Raw genomic sequence first — 23,614 nt, 5'->3', positions numbered from 1 at the left:
GTGAGAACATGGAAATATAGTTCTTTCTGCCAGATGGTTTTCATTTTAAACTAGTGTGACTTGAATTAGAAAAGTGTGCCTGAGAGCTTTCTTTCACTTGTCCTTGACCAAGTACAGTAGCAGCTATGATCTGTGCAGTTTAGCTCTAAAAAATAGGGCTCTTGGAAAGTGGCTTCCAGGGAAAAGAGTAGAAGAGATCTAAGGGTTCTAGGTAAGGGGGTGGGGAAGAGCAAGGGTCCCCGAAAGCTGAGGTCATCAGTGCCTGCTCCTCAGAAAGGTCATTTGTCCGCACTGCCCCATGTAACCAGACTGGCCAGCTCAAAGTGGAACCTGTGAGGTCTCACTGGAAGGTGGCAGCCAACGCCAAGACCACATAGTTACCTGGGAACAGCTCAGAATTGAAGGCAGACTTGTAACACCAGAGACTCTATTAGTACTAGAGAAGATGTTGGGGGTGGGATAACCAGAGGGGCTGGCAATAAAGAATGGCTGGCACCGTTCCAACAGTCCTTGAACACTTCAGCTAAGAAAGAGGCTCCTTATCCTCGAATCCACACCTAGATACCTCCAGCTCCAACAGAGATCTTAAACTGATATAGCAGCCATGTGCCAGCATGTGAAGATTCCAAAAACATGTCTTTTCAAGCTATTCCCTAAAAGAGGCTGCGGAGCCCCTTCATCCCTACAACATCCATTCAGAAATCTACTGGAAAGCAGACTTTGACCTCACTGAGGCCAGGGTCTGATGCCCAGATGGGGGCTGCCCATGAAGAGTGGCTGTCAAGGCTGGGCTACAGAAATAATGTTTTGGTTTCCAAAAGAACCAAAGGAGAGGAGGAGGAGACACTGAAGGTAATGTTATTGCCCCTGGGGGCTGGAAGAACCTCACCTGTGGACTGAAAGAGGGGTCGAAGGAAATAGTGGGAAAATATAGTCTGAGGAAGACGTCAACGAAGGAATGCTCCTAGAGGCCACTTTATGAGAAATCTGTCCTCATGCTGCACCCTGGGAGACTTCAGTGTTTCAGGTCCTTGGAGAAAACTGGCTCTAAGCAGCAGCCAGATGATCAAAAAAGAGTCTTCCATCTGGTATAGGCCCCAGATCTGAAGTGCAAGATTTTAGAGGAGTAGCTGTGAAAAGCAGGGTGTGTATGTCTCACAATAAAAATCTGGCCCCAACGACAGGGACTCAACTATTGCTTGAGATGTACAAAATAGGGTCCTACTAAAGTGCTTTGCCCTTGGGATAAGGACAAGGGGGTAGGGGCAGGTGGCTTTTCTTTGAACTGAAGGGGAAAATTTTTTAATGGAGTCAGTGGGCCAAGTGACAGAGGTCCCTCCCCTTGCCTCCTTGTGAGCCAGTATTTGTCATTCCTAAGCTGAACAATAGCATCTGATGTACTAAGGTCAGGGTACTAAGGTCTGATGTACTAAGGTGGCACAGCACTGGTGTGACTTTTCAGGGATAACCGCAAGCCCCACACCACCTTCCTCAGCAAATGGTTCTGGAGTTGGATCTCAACACTAGGAGAGGGCAAATTCGAGACCAATGGCCGATAGTGAGCACCTGAACTTTAGATCTGTAAGCAGAGGGGTAGGGATTTAACCTGAGCCAGAAGGGATGTGCAGGAATGGGAGTAAGAATGGCACTGTCTCTGGGGAAGGGCAACTACAGCTCAGCGCAGGCACGGGACTGACCACGGTGGGGAAGCAGGGGCAGGGCAGACTGTGCCCACAGCTCCACAGTTGGTCTACACTTAGGCAGCAACTTTCTCCACTCCTCTCCCCAACAACTGGACTTTACTCTCATGTAATCCACCGAAGCGTAGGCAAGCCACTGAGGCATTGTACTAGCTTTACTCAAAGAGGAACGGCATTAGGATTTTAACTGTCACAAGGATGGGAAAAACCCAAACCAGGTCCAAGGATCCCAAACAGGAAAGATAGCAATAACTCTCACAAAAGTCCCAAGGCTGCTAAGTTTCTGTGACCACTGGAGAGGCAGCCGTGTGTGATACCTTACATGGCCAGGGCCTTTAAGACTGAATCTGAGAAGGCAGACTGCTTTCTGGGTTTCCTGATATAAGCAGGATGCTTAGCAATAAGGACTAGAGTGGTAGACTTCTCCGGGCCCCAGGGCCATCCTTGCTCCCTTCAGGTACTGGGACTATCAGACCAGGCTGACCTGCTATATAAAGGTTCCAGAGCTAAGGGTTGGTCCCAGGTGGTGGCCCAGAACCTAAACAGAGAGGAAAAGGACCAAGCTCAGGCTCCCTGAGCGAAGCGGCTTCCCCCTCTCTTTTTGGTCTTCCTCACAGTATCCTACTTATAGAAATTACAGACAGTTCTTCCTCTTGAGACCAATTAAGACTGACCTACCTAATATATAGAATATAAAAAAATACAGAACTTTTTGACATTCTCTCCTTTGGAAGTAAAATATACATGATCCAACTATGGAAGAAGAGGAGGAAGAAGAAAGGCCAAAGGCAGGGATCCCTGGCTATCCCAATACATGACACTCTCACTCCACCTCCTCTGCAACTTATGGGTCACCAGAGCAAGGACTTTCTCCTCAGGAGAGAGGAAGGAACACTGCCCCCTGTCTCGTGCTTAGGAGAAAATACAGCTACCTCAGAGGTTCATTCAACTCCGAGGGGAATTTTCAAGTAAACAAATGAAGTTGGGTCGCACCATTGGAAGGTGGATAGGAAACATGGGATCAGTAGCGACATATAGGAAGCCCCATCTGAAGGCCTGTGCTCCTCCCCTCCGCTCCCACTGGTGTACTTGCCCCTGGAGGGAAGGAGTTCTCCCAGACTAAAGAGTCTGGGAAGGGGCTAGAGGGAGGAAGGAACCTTTTTCTCATAGTGACCTCCCCCTCAGCCCCCAGTCCCAGACCATGCTGGCAGCTGGGATTCCTAAAACCAGGAACTCATGGCTCTTGGAAAGAGCAATCTTAATACAAGAAAAATGTGCAAAAGAAAAAAAAAATTAAATAACTCAATCCAAGCATACAAGATTAATATTCTGTCAGAGCAAGAACACTTTGTTTTGAATTTCTCCCCTCCCCTCCCACCCCCCACCTCTGGAATATTCCATCTGCTCAAGTACCCAAGATAAGAGTTACACAGATCAGGGCAGAGAACTGGGAAGGATGAAGGAAGATAAAAGGGAAGGAAGTCACCACTAAAGGAAAAAAAACAAAAAACAAAAAACAAAAAACAAAAAAAAAAAATTAAAAGGTGCAAAATTGATTACCTCAGTCCTCCTTTGTCTACCCCTGGGCTCCTGGGTTAAAGACATATGTGCAGCCAAAATATAGTGTAAGGAAAAAAAACCCAACACGTCCCCTTCTTGTCAGAAAACCCAAATGTGAGCCTCAGATGGTTCTGTCTGTCCAGAGGGTGCTCCCTCCAGGGAAGGGGGCGGAGCAGGTCAAGAGCACAGTTTCCAGGGCAGCAGAGGTGTGTGGTGGCTGATGATGGGGGGGCTGGTTTCCCGCCCACCAGAGGGCTGCTTTTCCGCTGGTTGGTGGTGCTTCCCATCCCCTCCCCTCCCCGGAGGCAGACATTATAGCTGGAAGCCCTCCATAGGGGCCTCAGGCTGCTGGAAGATGAACTGCTGTTGTGTCTCATCCACCTGGGGAGCCAGGCTGCTGTCATCATCTTCTACACCGAAGTAGTGCTCAATGAGGTCGAAGGCCTTCTGGTAGATTTCCTGGTTCTCATGGCTCTGGAGAAACTCAATTTTATCCAAGCCTATGGTGGCAAGAAGGAAGGAGGGACAAGAGTAAACTGTGACTGCTCTTCTATGGGGCCATGAAACATTTATGTTTTCCCTTCCCTGAGGTACGTTAGTGTTTATCAACTAAGTAATACGATCAGATCTGTCTTTGGCAAGAAAGGAGAGCCAAGACTCTACCAAAACTACATAGCCCCAAAGGAATAAGACCAAAATGTCAGTTCTAAATCAGAAGCTCTAATCCTGATTTTGCTTTAACTACCTATGTGGCCTGGGCAAATATTTAACTTCTCTGAAGCTCTCAGAGATAAGTGATGAGCACTTTTACTGGAACTTGCTAGGTGAGCTGAAAACCTACCTTCCCATGCCTGTTTCTCTCATCAGTTCTGGAGCTCTATTTCTGCATCTGTGCCATGCTTACTTATCAAAAGAGAAGGATCTATGGCCCCTCAGAGGGAGAAGGAAACGATGCGATAAAACCTTGTTCAATGATGACCCCCCCCCAAATCCCATAGCTTTACATGTAGACTACTTTGGGGGCCCACAGTCCCTGGGTTCTGACCTGGAACCTCTCTAGTTAAGGCAGAGGTGAGGCTGGAAGACAGGACACATACCATAGGCTTCCTCAATGAGGCCACAGTACGGGTTGACCCCTGAGCCACTGCGCTTGCCTTCTTGCTCTCCAAGCCGAAGGATGTTCTCTAACCCATTGAGGGCCACCTGCACAATCTTTGAATCCATCACAGTCAGCAAGTCGCACAGGGGTTTGATGCAGCCGAGTGAGACGAGGTACCTAGGGGCAGAGACCAGGGAAGTCTAAATTAATGCAGGGCAAGAGAGGTACGAGGCAGGTGCTGTAGGGCCTGTGGGTCTCCTTCACACATATCAACACTCGTGGCAACCCCTCCTTGCTGAGTCTTCATAATCACTTCTTCATCTCAGTCTCTCCACTCTTCCAGTGCTCTGGGTCTAGTCATTTCCATGGGGAAGGCTGCCATAGACTGCTCCTCCCTGTCTCAACTCTCCCTCCTTACTGTAATGTTACCACATTGAACACATTACTTCCCTGTTTAAAATGTTCGGTCCAAGCTCTACAGGCCTGACAAAACAGGCCCTCTACAGTTAGGTTCCTACCCTCCTTTTTAGCATCATCTCCCATCATTCCCTTCAAAGGGCATAAAGTAAACATCTCCAGGTTTCTGATTCTTGTACCTTTACTCATGTTTTCACTTGTCCAAAGGGCTTTTACAACCCTGAATCCTTCAAAAAAGCTTAACTCAAGATTATCCCTTTTCTCCCAAGGGTTTAAACATGCTAACTATATTCCTACTCCTCTTCCTGGGCCCCAAGCTGAGGGGAAAACACTTGTCCAGTTCCCATCACTCCTACTCATGTTGATGATGGAAACCAAAATCAAAAACCATACACACAATGGCTTTCTATTTGCTTCTCTCGAGTGTCACCCCTCCCCAAAATGATTTCCCAAAAAAGTTGCTATGAATGAATCACAGCATGGTTCCTCCTTCATTTGTATGAATAACTGACAATTATATAGATTTAAATTCTCTGGAAGGTAGAAAGTAAAGGAGAGATGGATGTCTGTGTCCTAGGTTTCTATTCTCTAAGAAGGAAAGAGGTACATGCTTTAGAGGAATCTATTCCAGATTCCAAAGCCAATCTAGCAGCTTACCACTTAAACCTGGTGCTTTTGGACTGGTGTAGACCTATCCCAGGAAGAGCAGTTTAGTGGTTTTTGTAGACCATGAACCAAGAATAAGAGTACACAGATCACTCAAGACAATGAAAAACGAATGGATACCTGATCTGCTCAGGGGTTCCTCCTGATGTGGCATTGGTGATGGCCCAGGCTGCCTCTTTCCTTGTACGGAACTCTGCTTTCTGAAGAATTTCAATCAACACGGGGAAGATATTTGCATCTATGACAGCCTGAGAGAGGATGGCGGGGCGGAGGAGGTGGGGGTGGGGGAAAGACACACACAGAGAAAGTCACTTTAAGAAGATTAAGCAAATCTAGCCTACAAAATTAGCTAAGATTCAGACATCTCTCTCTTCCTGGGGGTCCTTTGTTCTTCCCATAGAAGCAAGAGGCTACAGAGGAACCTGGCTCCTTATAAATCTTCAACAGCACACAGACCCCAATTTCTTTCTTTCTTTCTTTTTTTTTTTTTTAAAGATTTTATTTATTTCACAGAGAGAGAAATCACAAGTAGGCAAAGAGGCAGGCAGAGAGAGAGAGGGGAGAAAGCAGGTTCCCTGCGGAGCAGAGAGCCCGACGCGGGGCTTGATCCCAGAACCCCGGGACCATGACCCGAGCCGAAGGCAGAGGCCTCAACCCACTGAGCCACCCAGGCACCCCAGACCCCAATTTCTAAAGGGAAACAAACTGTTTCTTCTAGATCCAAATATCCCACAACCTCTCGTGTTCCCTTGCCTTCCCACCTGCTTCTGCCCTGGCCCCTTCCCTTCTACTTGTTTCACCTGTATTTGAGCCCTGTTGCCAGCAGTGATATTTGAAATGGTCCAGCAAGCTTCCTTCCGGATTGACTCCTTGGGGCTGCTCAGCAAGTGGAGGAGGCAAGGGAGGGCGGAACAGTTAAGAATGACCTAGAACACCAAAAGCACAGGAAACAAAAGAAAAATCAGGTAAACAGGACTTAATCCAAATTAAAAACTTTTGTGCACCAAAGACATCATCAACAGAGGGAACAGGCAAACCACAGAATGGGAGAAAATATATGCAAACCATTATCTGATAGGAATTAATATCCAGAATAAAGAACTCTTACAACTAACAACAACAAAAAAAAACCCTGAGGAACCTAATTTAAAAAATGTTGAAAGGGCTTGAACAGACATTTCTGCAAAGAAACACAGATGGCCAATGAGCATATGAAAAGCTGCCAAACATCACTAATCATCAGGGGAATACAAATCAAAACTGCAATAAGGGGGCACTTGGCCGGCTCAGTTGGTCTAACATCTGACTCTTGATCTCAGGGTTGTGAGTTCAAGCCCCACAGTGAGTTTGGCGCCTACTTAAAAAACAAGCAAAACAAAAAACCAACAAACTAAAATAAGATACCATTTCACACTTATTAGGATGGCTATTATCAAAAACCTCAGACAATATAAGTGTTGGTAAGGATCTAGAGAAATCATAACCTAGTACGTTCCTGGTAGAGATATAAAACAGTGAAGCCACTGTGCAAAACAGCAGGCAGGCCCTCAGAATCTTAAACATAAAATCAGTGTATGATTCCGTAATTCCACTTCTGGGTATTTACCTAAAAGAACTGAAAGCAGGGACAGATACTTATACATCACTGTTCAATGTAGCCTTATTCGTTAATACCCAAAAGGCGAAAACAACCCCAAATATCTTTCAACAAGACAAATGGATAAATAAAATGTGATATATGCATATAATGGACTACTATTCAGCCATAAAAAGGAATGAAGGCATGCCACATCCTACGAATGAATGAACCTTGAAGACATTAGGCTAAGTGTAATTTGCTGACCCAGAAGGACAACTATATATAGTTCCACTTATATGAGGGACCTAGAGTAATCAACTCCTAAGATAAAAAACTGTTGGGATGCCTACCAGGACTGAGGCCCAGGGAAGAGGAAATGGGGAGTTATTATTTAATAGACACAGAGAAGTGAGGGGCACTGAGAAGGGAGTGAGGGGATGATGAAACATTGTGGGAATGGGTGGTGATGACAAATAACTTGAGTGGACTGAATGCCACTGAGGTGTACACTGAGTGGTAAAAGCAGTACATGTTATGAAAATTCACACATATATGCACAAACACACACACACACACAGTGACCTAGGAAAGGAATGTGGGTTTGAGTGAGATCATTCACCTGTTAGAAATCTGTCAAGAATCCCACAGAATTATGCCAACTACTCGAGACCAAAAGAATACTCTGATCTCTAGCATTTCAACAAAAGAAGCCTTTTTACTGTGCCCTCACTGGAGGTCTTACTAACATGAGGAAGGGTCTGTTGGATTCTGAGGGCATAGGAAGTAGGGGTAAGGTTCCCACAGCTTTGTGTCTCAAGGAGACCATGACTCAAAAACTTAAGAATTATCCTACAGTGTCCCAGTTAATTAGTCTCTTCCATTTAGTTTTCCTTCAAAAGCACCCAATGGACAATGATTTCCAACTTATAAAAGAAATTAAGGCAATCAAGTTGATCATACAGAAAGTGGCAAAGCTGGAATTTTTCACCCAAGCCCATGCTCCTGGACCACGCTGTCCCCCAACAGGACCCAAACTCTTGGTTAGGGCTTTTGTCCCTAAATAGTTTCTTCCTTACCTGGGTTTGGATGTCATCCCCGGTGACGATGTTACCCACTGCTCTCAGGGCAGGAGAGGCCACTTTGTAGTCATTGTGCCTACAGAGGAGGGAGACTTGATCAGCAGAGGGCCAGCAGCACTGTCACGGCTCCAGACCTCTGCACAGAGTGGCAAGACTGCTTACTGCAGCTCTTTAGTTTGAGCATGGAGAACTTTAGGGAATCTATTTCTACCCACTCACATTAGAAGCTCTACCAATCTTCGGCAGACTCCAGAGTCTATGACTGCCTGGATCTTTTCATTGGGGCCATCAGACAGATAAGAAAGGGCCCAGCAAGCATCTGCCAGCAAGTCTGAGTCACTGCTGAAGAGTAGGCGAGACAGCACAGGCAAACAAGGGGAGACCTGTTGGAAGCAGAGTGAGAGGCACTTGTGAGGGGACAGGGCTTACATCAGCTCTACCACTACCCCTAACATCGCTGTATCCCCCTCTACAAGGACATCCAAGCCCTAGAGATTTCTGCTACATTAAACCATCAGGACTACCTTTCTCACTTTGCTATCCAAGACACAAAAGATCACCTACTTTATTGACAATTGCCTCTTTCAGTTTCTCATGGACTGAGACCCTAAGGGGTCCCCCAAAGACTTGAAAACTCCTATATCAGAATGCCTGCACGTGAAGGGAACTGCTTTCACTCAGGCACTGGTAAGAAGCTCTCTCACCTTTGCAAACTCTGGGGGTGGGTTCTTTCCTCGGCAGAGATTTGACAGAGCCCAGACTGCATTCCGTGTCATTGTCAATCGTGTGGACTTGGTGAGGAGTCTGAAGGAAACAGTAAAGCATAGACAGATCCTGAGCAATGATGCTGTTGGCACAGGGCTTCACCTAAGAACCCCAGGAGCAAATCCCATTAGACTCCTAAGACTCTAACAGCTGCACTTGTCTTCCTACCCATAGACCTAAGTTCACTGAGCTTGGTTGGGCCAGGTGGCCAAGCTACATCTTCACAGAGGATTAGGGCCAGCTGTGGCTTGTTAAGATCATAGCTAGTAAGGACATACAAAGGGCTGGAATTTGAGTAAACCTGCAAGCCTTTTAAGATAGGACATACTGTGCTCCTAACTCTGGCCACAAGATCTAAACAAGGAGTATTGTTCTCTTTGGAAATGAAAGCGGAAGATCTAGTCTGAGGTAAGGAATGATTTTCTGTCGAGGGACCCAAGAAAGAGCTGTAGTGGTAGTCTATGAAATTATGGTCTCCGAAGTACAACCCATCCATCTATTTTAATTTAGATGAAGCTCTGTTTGAAGGATATGGGAAGGAAGGATTGGTAAAGGATCCCTATAATCCGTCATGGGGTCTTTAATCTGTGGTTTACAACATAGCTCTCCAATGTACTTATGCATAAAATAGCAAATCAATGCATTCCAATGAGAAGTTTGGATTTTTCCAGATGGGCTAGTCTTTAGTCTTGCCTCTCTCTCCTGGCTCAACAATGAGGCAGGTATGACCAACATGAGAATCTATAGTGCCACGAAGTAAGCAAAAAGAAGATTCTCCTTGGCACAGACACAATCTTACAATCTTCGTACTCTCAAAATCTATCTCCATCTTTTACTTTGGCAATCAACATAGTTTTAGTTTTTTTTTTTTTTAACTTTTAGTAGTTTTGCACTGACTCAACACCTTAAGGTAAGCGCCCCTGAGAGATCTGCCATGTGGCTGCCTTACAGATGCCCCAGGTGCAGACAATCATAATTACTCACGTTAACAAAGGATTAAGGATGGAACAATTCAAGACGTAATCTCGGCAAACGGAGCTGTCTCCAGCTATGTTTCCCAGTGCCCAGACTGCCTGAAAAGGGGATAATGGAACCGTCACTCACAGACTCCAGTGGCTTCTGTCAATATTTTATACCAGAGTGAGTACCCACCAGCAACTTGGGACAAAAACCGTATGAAGATACCCTCCTTGCCAACCTCCTTGCTGAGCATTCGCTCTGAGGGCCTTTCCTCTCAGAGTTCCTGATTTAGTGGGGGAAGACAGGCTGACATCTGTACTGCTGCCAAAGAAGCCAAACCAAGACCACTCTATGCTCACTCCTTAGAAAAAAAGGAAGTGGGCGCCTGGGTGGCTCAGTGGGTTAAGCTGCTGCCTTCGGCTCGGGTTGTGATCTCAGGGTCCTGGGATGGAGTCCCGCATCGGGCTCTCTGCTCAGCGGGGAGCCTGCTTCCTCCTCTCTCTCTCTGCCTGCCTCTCTGCCTGCTTGTGATCTCTGTCTGCCAAATAAATAAATAAAATCTTAAAAAAAAAAAAAAAAGAGGTGAATTGCAAGAAACCCGTTCCCATGATTAACACCTCTAAAAAAAAAAAAGAAAAAAGAAAAAAAGGAAGTGATTGGAGAGTTGCATTCTTGCAGCTCCGGGATCTACCCTGTATGTATTAAGGGAGGAAAAGGGAGGCACCACTTTCCACTTTCTATACAATCAGTAGAAATCCAGTGGAAGAAATGCAAGATGTGTCTTAATCTCTATGATCTGTAGGTATTGAAAAATGCATAATGTGCTGTCTTTTTTTCAACACCACCTCTGATTCCAAGTTTTCTCTACACCAGCAATCAATTATCCGACACCATTTGTTGACACTAACTCTCAGAGTTAGCAGAGATTCCGCAGGTTAAGGACTCAGGTCCACAAGACTGCCCCCACTTTAGACACCAGCTGCAACTCCCAGGTGCCATCATACTTCTAACCAACTGGCATACATTCGAAAGTTCACATAATCCCCTCATCAGGTTCAATAATTCACTAGAATGATTCACAGAACGCAGGGAAAACACTTTGCTTACATTTACTAGCTTATTGTGATGGATATAACTCAGGAAGAGCTAAATGAAAGAGATGCACAAGGCAAGGTATGGGGTAAGCAGTCAGGCTGGTATGGAACTTCCATGCCCTCTCTAGGGCATGGCATCACCATGCCCTCTCTAGGGCATGGCATCAATGGGCTCACCAACCCAGTTCTCTGGGGAGGTTGCGGTGGAGGGATGGGAGGAGCTGGGGGCTCTGATGACCACCTTCCTCAACTTGAGGCTACCTAGGGGCCCCATCCAATCATCTCAATAGGTGTGTTCCATTATAAATAATGAAAGACACTCTTATCACAAAGATCCAATATGTGTTTTATGAAAACAAAAATGCCATCAAGAACCAAGCCAAATGTGTATATTACCTGTTCCTGTACATCCTCAAAGTCCGAGTTAAGCAGCTCTATGAAAATGGGGACTGCCCCTGCTTCGATGACAATTTTGGTCTGCTGAGAGGTTCCAGAGGCAATGTTCGTTAGAGCCCAGGCAGCTTCAAACTGAAAGTGAGATTAAACCATGACTGAGAGGTCATTCCAGACAGAGCAGCCATGCCTACCAACTGGCCGAGAGCAGTAAGCCTCTTGCCCCTGACTAAAACACTAAAACACAAGCCTTCTCCTCTTCCCCTTTATTTTTATCTTTAAGTAGGTTCCAGGCCCAGCATGGAGCTCAGTGTGAGGCTTGAACTCACGACCCTGAGATCAAGACCTGAGCTGAGACCAAGAGTTGGACCCTTGACCACCAGAGTAACCCAGGAACCTCCTCCTCTTCCCCTTTAAGAGACAAAAAGCAGGGAGCACCTAGCTGGCTCAGTCAGTGGAGCACGTAATTCCTGATCTCAGTGTTGTTGAGTTCAAGCCCCACGTTGGGTATAGTGATTACTTACAAATAAAAAGTCTTTATTTTATTTTTTAAGGATTTTATTTTATTTATTTGACAGACAAAGAGCACAAATAGGCAGAGAGGCAGGCAGTGAGAGAGGAGGAAGCACGCTCCCTGCTCAGCACGGAGCCTGCTTCCCTTCTCTCTCTCTGCCTACCAACCTGTGATCTGTCAAATAAATAAATAAAATCTTAAAAAAAAAAAAAGGAGAGAGAGAATTGGACTAGAACATTTGTATGTACTTTTAAGTAAACTCTACGCCCAATGTGGGGCTCAAACTCGTGACCCCAAGATCAAGAGTTGCACACTCTACTGTACTACGGACTCAGCCAGCCAGGCACCCCTAGAACCTTTAATTTATAACTGAATAATCAAGCTGTCATATTAAGGCATTTTTCTTTCTTTCTTCTCCTTTTTAAGATTTAATTTTATTTGGAGAGTGAGCCAGAGCATGTGAATGAACACAGTGGAGGTGGGGTGGGGCAGCACAGATGGCTAGAGAGTTTTAAGCAAACTCCATGCTGAGCACAGAACCTAACCTGGGGCTCAACCTCACAACCCTGAGATCACAACCTGAGCTGAATCCCAAGAGTCAGAAGCCTAAGCAACTGTACCACCCAAACGCCCCTCTGGTATCTTTCCTTTGAGACTATTTTAGGGAAGAAATTTAGGCTCTATTTGAGACCAAGACCTCTGAGGCATTTCTTAAATACTTTTTTGTATTACTTGTCTATTTCCTGAGAGATGTGTCTACAGAAACACAATTTCTTAGGAAGAGGGTTTTTATCTGGTACTCTTTTACACCAGGCCTCACCTGTAATGTGCAATTCTCATTCCTCTTCAGAAACTCCACGAAACGATCTACCACTCCTGGAGTGTTGATAACTTCATCTATTGGAGGACTAGGCTCTGGAAGAGGGAGAAAGGAAGGAAAAGTCAGGAGAGGTTTAGGCTAATGTATTCACTGGGGTGAATCCACCATCCTTCCTAGGTAGTCCCGACTGTCCTAATTGACATTTACAAACTCCTTTTTGGTGAGGTAGTTTTCACAATAATTGGTCATGTTTGATATGTGTGATATAGCTGGCATGCTAAAGAGAAAACCAATCCTAAATTAAGTATACTCACCTGTGGCTTCTGGAAACTTAATTCCTGAAGTTAGGAATTAAGGAAGAGAAGAAAGCCCAAGAGGTGGGGAACCCTAATCTAACTATTTCTCTTACTAAAAAGAGCACTTTTTTCCCCCCTTGGGAGGATTGCTTGATATACTCAGACAAGAAGTATTTCTCCTATCATACATCAAATTTTTTATTGAGTACAAACTATGTGACAGACACAGTTCTAGGTACTGAAGATACAACAACAAATGAAGTCAAAAGTCTCTGCCCTCACAGAGCTTGTATCTAATGAGGAGAGACATTCTATTATGTTAGTAAGTGTAACAAGAAATAAAGAAGAAGTAGGGCAGGGTAAGAAGAGTAAAAACGCTGAGAGTGGAGGGGACTTGCAATTTTAGATAGGGCACCAGGGCAGGCTTACTGAGAACCTAGAATATACTCATAGAAGTGGGGAGTTGTCACACAGTTATCAGTGAGCAGAGGGTATCAGGCAGAGGGAACAGCCAGTGCATAGATAAGAATGTGCCTGTCTTGTCCAAGGAATACCAAAGCAGTATGGCTAGAGTAGAATGAGTGAAGGCGAGTAGAAAATGAAGTCAGTTGAGAGGAAACAAGAGGTTAAATCATATTAGGGCCTCCCTGGGGAGGAGCAGGCTTTGTACCTTTGGAGAGAAGTTTCCGGAATTTCTGTGTGGTTGCTAACTGCAGGTCAGAATCATCAGAAAAGAGCATCTCCACCATCTCCCGTGTGATCACACTCTCCTAGAACATAAGGCAGATTGAAGACTTTGCAAACCAACACCAGAACTAGATATGAATACACACTTCTGTTTGGCATCCTGCTTTCTAAACACTTGAAGGAAGGAGGATGGCATAACAGCAGGCTCAGGAGAAGGTATTTGTTTAACCTACGGCTGCTTTAAGTTGGGACATTTGGACAATTCCTAACCTCTGAGCCAAATGATGGCTTCCCTTAAATGTTTCCTCAGGTGTCTCCACTACAGATGCAACCCTATTGATTCTTTATGCTGACCAGTTACAAAACTGGACCATGGAAGAAAGAACTTCGCATGGCTGTTGGCAAAGCCATTAGATGACAAGAACTGCCCAATTTCTGTTCTGCAGACACCGGTACTTCCCAGGCCTGCCTGAAGCACACGCAAGGGCCTTACCCCAGTGGTAGAGCTCACATAGGAGTCCATGAGGAGACTGTCGAACATGGCGGCTTCTTCATTAATCAGCTCCACATTTCTCCGTTTAAAAAGCTGAAAGAAGAGAGATAGTGGTAAAACTATTCACTGTAATAAAGAAAACAAAGAATGTCCATGTGAAATTACGGCAGTTAGTTAAGGAAATGCTAGCATAGTTGAGATAATGCCAAGCTTAATATACTGACATGGAAAGATATTCAACTGCTTTACTATGTTACACCTAATTGTTCGCATCTAAGAGAACACTTCTTCCTTTTTTTAAACTAAGCTCTATGCCCAATGTGGGGCTTGAATTCATGACCCTGAGATTGAGAGTCACAGATTGAGAGTCATATGTTCTATGGACCAAGGCAGATAGGTGCTCCTAAGAGAACATTTAAAGATAAAGTTGATGGGTGTAAAAGGCTTTGAAGGAAAGGAATAATAGTAAAGCAAGAGGGTGGGCAAAAGCAGGTTAGCTGTCTGCATACCTGGGCAAGGCACCAGTCAGGTGGTGGTTCACGGCAGAACACTGACTACAGAACACAGAGGACCAGTCCTAGGGAGACTTACAAAGAATGGACTGAAGACATAGAAGAAAGGCAGCCAGAACGGCTGATAAACTCTTTAAGGAGCCAGGCCTAATACTGGCAATCAGGGTGAGGAAGAGAGAAGGCAACAAGGCGTGAGAACTAGAATGTTATACTGAAGACATAAATAATGTCTAAACTGTTCTTTTTTTAATTGAGAGAGAGCATGTGTGCATGCCGAGTTGGAGAGGGAGAGAGAGAATTTTAAGCAGGCTTCACGCCCACGCAGAACCTGATGGGGGGGGGGGGGTCCATCTCACAGCCCTAAAATCATGACTGAGCTGAAATCAAGAATCAGATGTTTAACCTGCTCAGTCACCAGACACCCCATAAGTTGTTCTAAATTATGGAAAAGGAATAAGGGATTGGTTCTCTTTTTTCAAAGCTTCTAACATTTCTTTACAATAAAGGAAACTAGATGAGTTGCCCATAGAGCTAAGCTCTTTTCCTAAAGGGAAGGTGACAATGAAAGGTGGAGACCAACCACAGGAGCTGAATTGTATTCCTGAACAGATGTTTGAGCACTCAGGTTAACCTACTTGTTGCTCCCGCTTTTGCTTCCGGAGCTGAATGCCCTCTTCTTCTCTTCTTCGTCTCATTTCCTCAGGGTTTAGGGCATTGTTCTTATAGCTCTTCATTCGATAATTATCTTTCCCGGGGCTCGCCATGGTCTCTACAAAAAAAGATAATACAAAAGCTCTTATTAAGAGGACAGCATTTCCTTTTCACTGGGCTTCTATCCCTTCCCAGCCTCCCAACCTCCCTTGTTTGGGGGGACTGAAGCTCCTCAAGGAGGCCTGATAATTTCAGTAACTTAGCACCTGACATCTCATTTTTAAAACAGGGACATAACTTCCTACTTCATAGGGTTGTAAGAAGGATTAAATAGGTTAATACCTATGAAGCACTACTTAGAACAGTGCTAGGCTGTTTGGTAAATGCTCACAAGTTACGATCACCTCTACGACAAAAGAGAAAACTTGACTTGCCCAATAAATCCGAATTATTTAACCGAGCTAGGTGAAATACATGACAGCATATCTAATTTGGTAGAATATTATGTTATCTTCAATATGCCCACCATCTATTTTTCAAATTAAAATTTAAACTTTATTCTGTAATATTTGATACCTACAAAAAGAAACATAATGTTAAGTTACCAAACAAAAGGTATACAGGGTGATTCAACAACTGTGTATTACTCAGTGCTCATTGAGCTAAGCACCCTCTTAATCCCTATCACCTCTTATTTTCCCAACCACCCGCACCACCAGTTTGTTCTCTATAGTTTATTTTTTGGTCCATCTTTTTCTTTAAAAATGGTATCACCAGTTTGTTCTCTATAGTTTATTTTTTGGTCCGTCTTTTTCTTTAAAAATGGTATCAATTTAAAGTGTCTAATTTAGCTAGTAACTTAATTACCCATGAGTGATTCTCCTTCTCCTCCAGACATGTTTTCAAACACTGGGTTACTCGTACTATTTCATCAAGGACATTCTTTTTTTTTTTTTTTTAAGATTTTATTTATTTATTTGACAGAGAGAGAGATCACAATAGGAGAGAGGAAGGGAAGAGATCACAGAGAGAGGAAGGGAAGCAGGCCCCCTGCTGAGCAGAGAGCCCGATGTGGGACTCGATCCCAGGACCCTGAGATCATGACCTGAGCCGAAGGCAGCAGCTTAACCCACTGAGCCACCCAGGCACCCCACATCAAGAACATTCTTAAGTGAAACTAGCGAACATTTTTTCCCAACAGCGAGTGAGTCAGTGGCAAATACAGGGACTACTAGTACAGTTTGGTGCCACTGTCTTCATTTGTGCTAAGGAACCAGATATTTCACCCATCATTGCTTTGGAACTACTTCTGCAATATGAACATCAAATTAGTAAAAATGGCAAATATCTTTAAACTTTTTCCAGCTATACTGGGATATAATTTATAACATCGTTTAAGTTTAAAGCACACGAAGTGATGATCTATGCATCATACGGCAAGATGATTACCACACGAGGTTAGGTGACACATCTATCACCTCAGTTACCGTGTGTGTGTGTGTGTGTGTGTGTGTGTGTGTGTGTGAAAACATTTAAGATCTATTCTCTTGGCAACTGTATATAATACAGTGCTCTTAACTACAGTCACCATGCTATACATGAGATCCCCAGAATTACATTACAAGTGAAGTTTGTACTTGTTGACAACATTCATTGATTCCCCCCACCCCACACCGGCAGCCACCAATCTACAGTTTCTATGAGTTTGGTCTTTCCAGATTCTACACATACGTGGATTTATATTTATCTTTCTCTTTTTGACTTATTTCACTTAGCATAATGACCTCAAGATTCATCCACATTGTTACAAATGGCAGAATTCCTTTCTTTTTAATAACCCATTGTTTATATATCAAATAATAACCCATTGTTTATATATTCTTCATGTTTTCCTTATCCCTTCATCTGTTGATGGGACACTTAGGTTGTTTTCATGTCTTGGCTCTTGTAAATATTGCTGCAACTGACACGAGGGTACAGATATGTCTTTGACACAGTGATTTCATTTCACAGAAGTGGTATTGATAAATCATAAGGTAGTTATATTTTTAAATTTTTGAGGTAGTGCCATGCGCTTTTCCATAGTAGCTATACTTATTTACATTATTATTAATTTTTAAAATTTTAAAGTAAACTCTATACCTAGTTTGGGACTTAAACTCACCACCCTGAGATCAAGAGTTGCATACTCTACTGACCAGGCAGCCAGGCATTCTTACCTACTTACATTCTTACCAGCCATGTACAAACTTTCCTTTTCTCCAAATTCTTGCCAATACTTGTTACCCCTTGGGGTTTTTAAAGTTTTTGTTTACTTATTCAGTTAAGTAACCGCTACACCCAAGGTGGGGCTTGAACTCATTACCCCAACATCAAGAGTTGCACGTTCTTCCAACTAAGCCAGGCAGGCACACCTTACCTGTTTTTTCTTGATAATAGCCTTTCTAACAGGTGTGAGGTAATACCTCACTGTGATTTTGATTTGCATTTCCCTGATGGCTGGTAATGTTAAGCACTTTTTTCATGTACCTATTGGCCACTCATATGTCTGGGGAAAATGTCTATTCGGGTCCTTTGCCCATTTTTAATTGGAATATTTGGGTTCTGATGTTGAGTTGAAGAGCTCCTTATATATTTTGGATATTAACTTCTTATCAGATACATGGTTGACAAATACTTTCTCCCATTCTATAAACTGCCTTTTCATATTGTTAACTGTTTCTTTTGCTGTACAGCAGCTTTTTTTTTTTTTCTTATAAGATTTATTTATTTGACAGACAGAGATCACAAGTAGGCAGAGAAAGAGGAGGAAGCAAGCTCCCCGCCAAGCAGAGAGCCCAATGCGGGGCTCAATCCCAGGACCCTGGGATCATGACCTGAGCCGAAGGCAGAGGCTTTATTTAACCCACTGAGCCACCCAGGCGCCCCAATGTACAGCTGTCTTTAAGTTTAGTTCAAGTTTTCTTAGTTTGATGTAGTCCCACTTGTGTATTTTTGCCTTTGTTGCTTATGTTTTTGCTGTCATATCCAAAAAAATCATTGCCAAGTCCCAGCTCTTTTTTCCAATATTTTCTTCAAGGAGTTCTATAGCTTCAGTTCTCACAAATTAAGCCTTTGATCCATTCTGAGCTAGCAAATAACATCGTAGTCTTCATTTCCCAGGCCCTCTGAACTCTAAGGAATGAACTGCTGGACTGTACGCAGGTAAATGTTAAACTTGACCAACTAGCACCATGTTGCCTTCCACTGTGATACCAATTTACACTACCTTACCAATACACTACAGGTTCCCATTGATACATATGTTACCTGAAATTTTCACCTTTGCCAATCTACTGTGTATAAGGTATTTCACTGATAATGATTTGCATATCCTAGATTACTAACGAGGTTAGATTTTATGTTTATTAGCCATGTTTCCCCTTCTGTGAAATATCTGTATATTCTGAATATTTTTCTACAGAATTATCTGCCCCTTTCTTACTGATATTTAGTTCTTTAGATATTCTAGTTGTTGGGGCGCCTGGGTGGCTCGGTCAGTCCAGCGGCTGCTTCAGCTCAGGTCATGATTCCAGGGTCCTGGGATCGAGCCCCGCATTGGGCTCCCTGCTCAGTTGAGAGCTTTCTTCTTCTCCCTCTGCCTGATGCTCTGCCTACTTGTGCTATGTCTCTGTCAAATAAATAAATAAAATCTTAAAAAACAAAACAAAACAAAACAAACTCTAGTTGTTAATCACTTGTGGGTTATCTGTATTATAAGTATTTTCTTGCACTTGGAAGCTTTTCAGTTTTTTCAATTTATACTTTATGGAGTTCTTTAACAAGAAGTTCTTAATATATATCATATAGCTTAATTTTTCTTTTATACTTAGCTTTTTCTATATGTCTTTTTGTTTTGTTTCATTTTGTTTTAAAGATTTTATTTATTTGACAAAGAGAGATCACAAGTAGACAGAGAGGCAGGCAGAGAGAGAGTGGGAAGCTGGCTCCTTGGTGAGCAGAGAGCCCGATGGGGGGCTCAATCCCAGGACTCTTCGATCATGACCTGATCCAAAGGCAGAGGATTATTAACCCCGGAGCCACCCAGGTGTCCCCTACGTGTCTTGTTTAATAAATCCTTTCATACTCCCCAAATCACAAAGATAAAGCTTCTTATGTCTTCTAGAGATTTTAAAGCTTGCCTTTTGTATGCAAGTGTTTCATCTATCTGAAATTTAACTATGTATATGAGATAGCGATTCAGTTTCATTTTTTCCATGTGGATAAATAATTGTCTTAGCATGGATTAGTGAAAGTGTTCAGTAATCAAGCATATCTCCCTCTATGACCAAGGCTGGTTATAGGATCTCTAACATTGATCAATTTCTTTCTTGCTCCAACATCGTATTTTTTCTTTCTTTCTTTCTTTTTTTTAAAGATTTTATTGGAGGGGGGCACTTGGGTGGCTCAGTCCATTAAGTGTCTGACTCTTGTTTTTGGCTCAGGTGGTGATCTCAGGGTCATGGGATTGAGCCCCCTACTGGGGTCCACTTGAGATTCTTTCTCTACTTTGCCCTCGCCTCTCCCCTGCTCTCTCTCTCTCTCTCTCTCTCTCTCTCACACACACACACACACACACACACACACACACACACTCTCTAACATAAATTTTTTTAAAAAAAGATTTTAGGGTGGGCCGCCTGGGTGGCTCAGTGGGTTAAGCCTCTGCCTTTGGCTCAGGTCATGATCCCAGGGTTCTGGAATCGAGCCCCGCATTGGGCTCTCTGCTCACCAGGGAGCCAGCTTCCCTCTCTCTGCCTCCCTCTATGCTTACTTGTGATCTGTCAAGTAAATAAATAAAATCAATCTTTAAAAAAAAAAAAAGAAAGAAAGAAAGACTTTAAGGCAATGGGCATTAAGGAAGGCATGTGATGTGATGAGCACTGGGTGTTATATGCAACTGATGAATTACCGAACTCTACATCTAAAACTAATGATGTACTATACATTGGCTAATTGAATTTAAATTAAAAAAAAATTTTATTTATTTGAGAGTGAGAGAGAGCGGGAGAGAACATAAGCAGGAGGAGCGGCAGAGGGAGAAGGAGAAGCAGGCTCCCTGCTTAGCAGGGAGCCCAATGTGGGGCTCAATCCCAGGACCCTAGGATTATAACCTGAGCCAAAGGCATCAACTGAGCCATCTGGGTGCCCTGGCATACATCTTTTATCAGTTTTAAAAAAGATCCTGTATTCCTAGTTTTCTACACGTTTTTAATCATAACTGTTGATTATTATCCAATCCTTTTTCTGCATCTACTGAGATGTCATGTGGTTTTTCTCTTTAAAAGGAATAATTAATGGGGCGCCTGGGTGGCTCAGTGGGTTAAGCCTCTGCCTTCAGCTTGGGTCATGATCTCAGGGTCCTGGGATCGAGCCTCACCTCGGGCTTTCTGCTCAGTGTGGAGCTCTCTCCCTGCCTGCCTCTCTGCCTACTTGTGATTCTGCCAAATAAATAAATAAATAAATCTTTAAAAAAAGGGGGGAATAATGAATGAATTAAACTATAGATTTTCTAATATAAAATTACCCAGGAGGGACTCCCCATGGGCAGGCTTCCTGCTCAGCAGGTCAGCAGGGAGTTTACTTCTCACTCTTCTTCCACTCCCTGCCATACATGCATTCTTGTGCACGTACTCAAATAAAATCTTTTTTAAAAAAGTAAACACAGAAGAATCATACAGTAGAGAGTTTTTAAAAAGGCAAAACTTGCATCTTTCAGAAGACTAAAAGAATTCAAATCTGGTAAGGTTTTTAAAAGAACCAAGGAGGACACAAATATTAGAAATTAAAAAAAAAAAACAGAACTATTAAGTAACTAAGGAAATTAAAAAGAATGTTAACTTTATACTAACTAACCCCTTTGAAAAGAAATACCTAGAATAACATAAGTTACTACAATTGACTTACATAGAATGTTTGACTAGCCTTATAATCATGAACATACTGAATCAACAATAAAGACTAGTCCACAAAGAAAATGCCAGGCTGGGTGCCATAGTGGCTCAGCTCGTTAAGTGTCAGCCTTCAGCTCAGGTCAAGACCCCAGGGTCCTGGGATAGAGATCTGAGTGCTGTGGGGACGGGGAGGGGGGTGAGGTTCGTCCTTAGTGGCAAGTCTGCTTGAGTCTGCTTCTCCCTCTGCCTGCTGCTCCCCCAGCTCGTACTCAAGTCTCTTTTTCTCTCCCTCTTCTGACAAATGAATAAATAAAATCTTAAAAAAAAAAAAAAAAGAAAAGAAAAGAAAAAGAAAGAAAATGCCAGGCCTAAGTGGTTTTTCAGAGGAGTTCTGCCAGATTTTCAATAAATTAGTTATTTTACTCAAACACTTTCAGAAAATAGGAAAAGGGATAAGTCTTTTTTTTTTTTTTTAAAGATTTATTTAATTTGACAGAGATCACAAGTAGGCAGAGACAGAAGGAAGCAGGTTCCCTGCCAAGCAAAGAGCTCGATATGGGGCTCGATCCCAGAAATCTGGGAGTCATGACCTGAGCCAAAGGCAGCGGCTCTAACCCAATGAACCACCCAGGTGCCCCATATGTCTTCTTTTTTTTTTTTTAAGGTTTATTTATTTGACAGTGAGTGGGGGGAGGAGAAGAATCCCCACTGGGCACCAAGCAAGACTTGGAGCTCAATCCCAAGACCTATGAGATCATGACCTGAGCAGAAACCACAAGCTGATGCTTAACCTAGTAACTAAGGAGCCCTGAGGAGCATTTCTTTTGCTAACACCATCAAAGAAGAGTAATATGAGAAGGTCCTATACTTTTCTTAAGTCATTTGTGAACAAGAATACAAAAAAAAAAATTTTTAGGATTGTTTATTTCGACAGAGAAAGAGACAGCGAGAGGGAACACAAGCATGGGGGAGCTGGAGAGGGAGAAGCAGGCTCCCTGCTTAGCAGGGAGTCTGATATGGAGCTCAATGCCATGACCTCAATGCCAGGACACTGGGATCAGGACCTGAGCTGAAGGCAGATGCTTAACGAATGAGCCACCCAGATGCCCCAAGGATACAAAAATTCTAAATAATATTCAATCATATCCAGCAATGTGTAAAAAACTAATTCATCCTGACCACATGCGGCTTATTACAGGACTTAATGGGTAATTTTATTTTTTAAAAAACATTTTATTTTTTTGAGAGAGAGAGAAAGAGAAAACGAGCAGTGGATGGGGGGGTGGGGTCGGTCAGAGGAAAAGAGAAAAGCAGACTCCCCACCTAGCAGGAAGCCCAATGTGGGGCTCTATCCCAGGACCCAGAGATCATACCTGAGCTGAAGGCATACACTCAACCAACTGAGCCACCCAGGAGCCCCTCCCATCTGTTTTTTCCTAAGTGTATTTTTCTACTTTTTTCTAAATTTCTAATGTACCTGTCACTAATGTTCAGACTTTTTATTTCACTTATAAACTTCCCTAAGTCTTTTAGATTTCCTTCAAATTAATATTTTCATTGTAATTCACTTCTGAATACCTGATTTCCATCAGTTTTATTTGGATCATGAAATGTTCTTTTAAATTAGTGATATTTGGGGACTTACTTTTTCTACCATTTACTTCTAATATAATTACACTGTAGTTAGAGTCTCAGAGATTCTTTTAAATTTACAGATCTTCCTTGACTTATGATTGGGCTATGTCCTCATAAACCCACTCTTGAGCTAACAATACACTGTAAGTCAAAATGCATTTAAGGGGCGCCTGGGTGGCTCAGTCAGATAAGCATCTGCTTTCAGCTCAGGTCATGATCCCAAGGTCCTGGGATCAAGCCCCGAATGCATCAGCGTCTCTGCTCGGAAGGGAGTCTGCTTCTCCCACTGCTTTTCTCTCTCTGTCCCCTCCAAAAAAAATAAAAAAATAAAAAATGCATTTAATATGCCTAACCTACGGAATATCATAGCTTGGCCTAGCCTACCTTAAACGTGCTCAGAACACTCATATTAGCCTATAGTTGGGCAAACTCATCTAACACAAAGCCTGTTTTATAGTTAACATACTTACTATCTCATGTAACTTACTGAATACTATATTGAAAGTGGGGGGAAAAAAAAAGGAATGGCTATAGGGGCACAGAATGGTTATAAGTGTATGAGTTGTTTACCCTTGTGATCACATGATTGACGGGGAGCTGGGACTCACTGCTGCTGGTCAGCATCAGGAGAGAGTACTGTACCACATATCACCAGCCTGGAAAAAGACTTAAATTCAAGATTCAAAGTAATGTTTCTATTGAATGTATATTGCTTTCACACCATGGTAAAGTTGAAAAATTGTAAGTTAAGCCATCATAAG

At 43.2% G+C, this 23,614-nt stretch overlaps 1 protein-coding gene across 2 annotated transcripts in view; it reads right to left on the bottom strand.

Moving 5' to 3' along the window:
• Positions 1–3,326: 3,326 nt before the first annotated feature.
• The window catches only part of KPNA6 (karyopherin subunit alpha 6), a 53,341-nt gene continuing 33,053 nt past the window's right edge, over positions 3,327–23,614 (bottom strand). For both annotated transcript variants that reach the window (XM_059377011.1, XM_059377010.1), the window contains 13 exons: positions 15,270–15,403; positions 14,123–14,215; positions 13,613–13,712; positions 12,647–12,741; positions 11,316–11,447; positions 9,850–9,938; positions 8,805–8,904; positions 8,320–8,483; positions 8,098–8,176; positions 6,243–6,368; positions 5,563–5,690; positions 4,358–4,536; positions 3,327–3,760 (listed from right to left, as the gene is read on the bottom strand). In XM_059377011.1, coding sequence (XP_059232994.1) covers positions 3,573–3,760; positions 4,358–4,536; positions 5,563–5,690; positions 6,243–6,368; positions 8,098–8,176; positions 8,320–8,483; positions 8,805–8,904; positions 9,850–9,938; positions 11,316–11,447; positions 12,647–12,741; positions 13,613–13,712; positions 14,123–14,215; positions 15,270–15,403 — 1,607 coding nt within the window. In that variant the 3' untranslated portion in view covers positions 3,327–3,572. The remainder of the gene's footprint in view (positions 3,761–4,357; positions 4,537–5,562; positions 5,691–6,242; positions 6,369–8,097; positions 8,177–8,319; positions 8,484–8,804; positions 8,905–9,849; positions 9,939–11,315; positions 11,448–12,646; positions 12,742–13,612; positions 13,713–14,122; positions 14,216–15,269; positions 15,404–23,614) is intronic.

Source organism: Mustela nigripes, chromosome 14 (genome assembly GCF_022355385.1).
Source record: "Mustela nigripes isolate SB6536 chromosome 14, MUSNIG.SB6536, whole genome shotgun sequence".
Taxonomy (NCBI): Eukaryota; Metazoa; Chordata; class Mammalia; order Carnivora; family Mustelidae; genus Mustela; species Mustela nigripes.
Note: the sequence above shows the minus strand (reverse complement) of the source record. Positions and strands in the feature narration are given on the sequence as shown.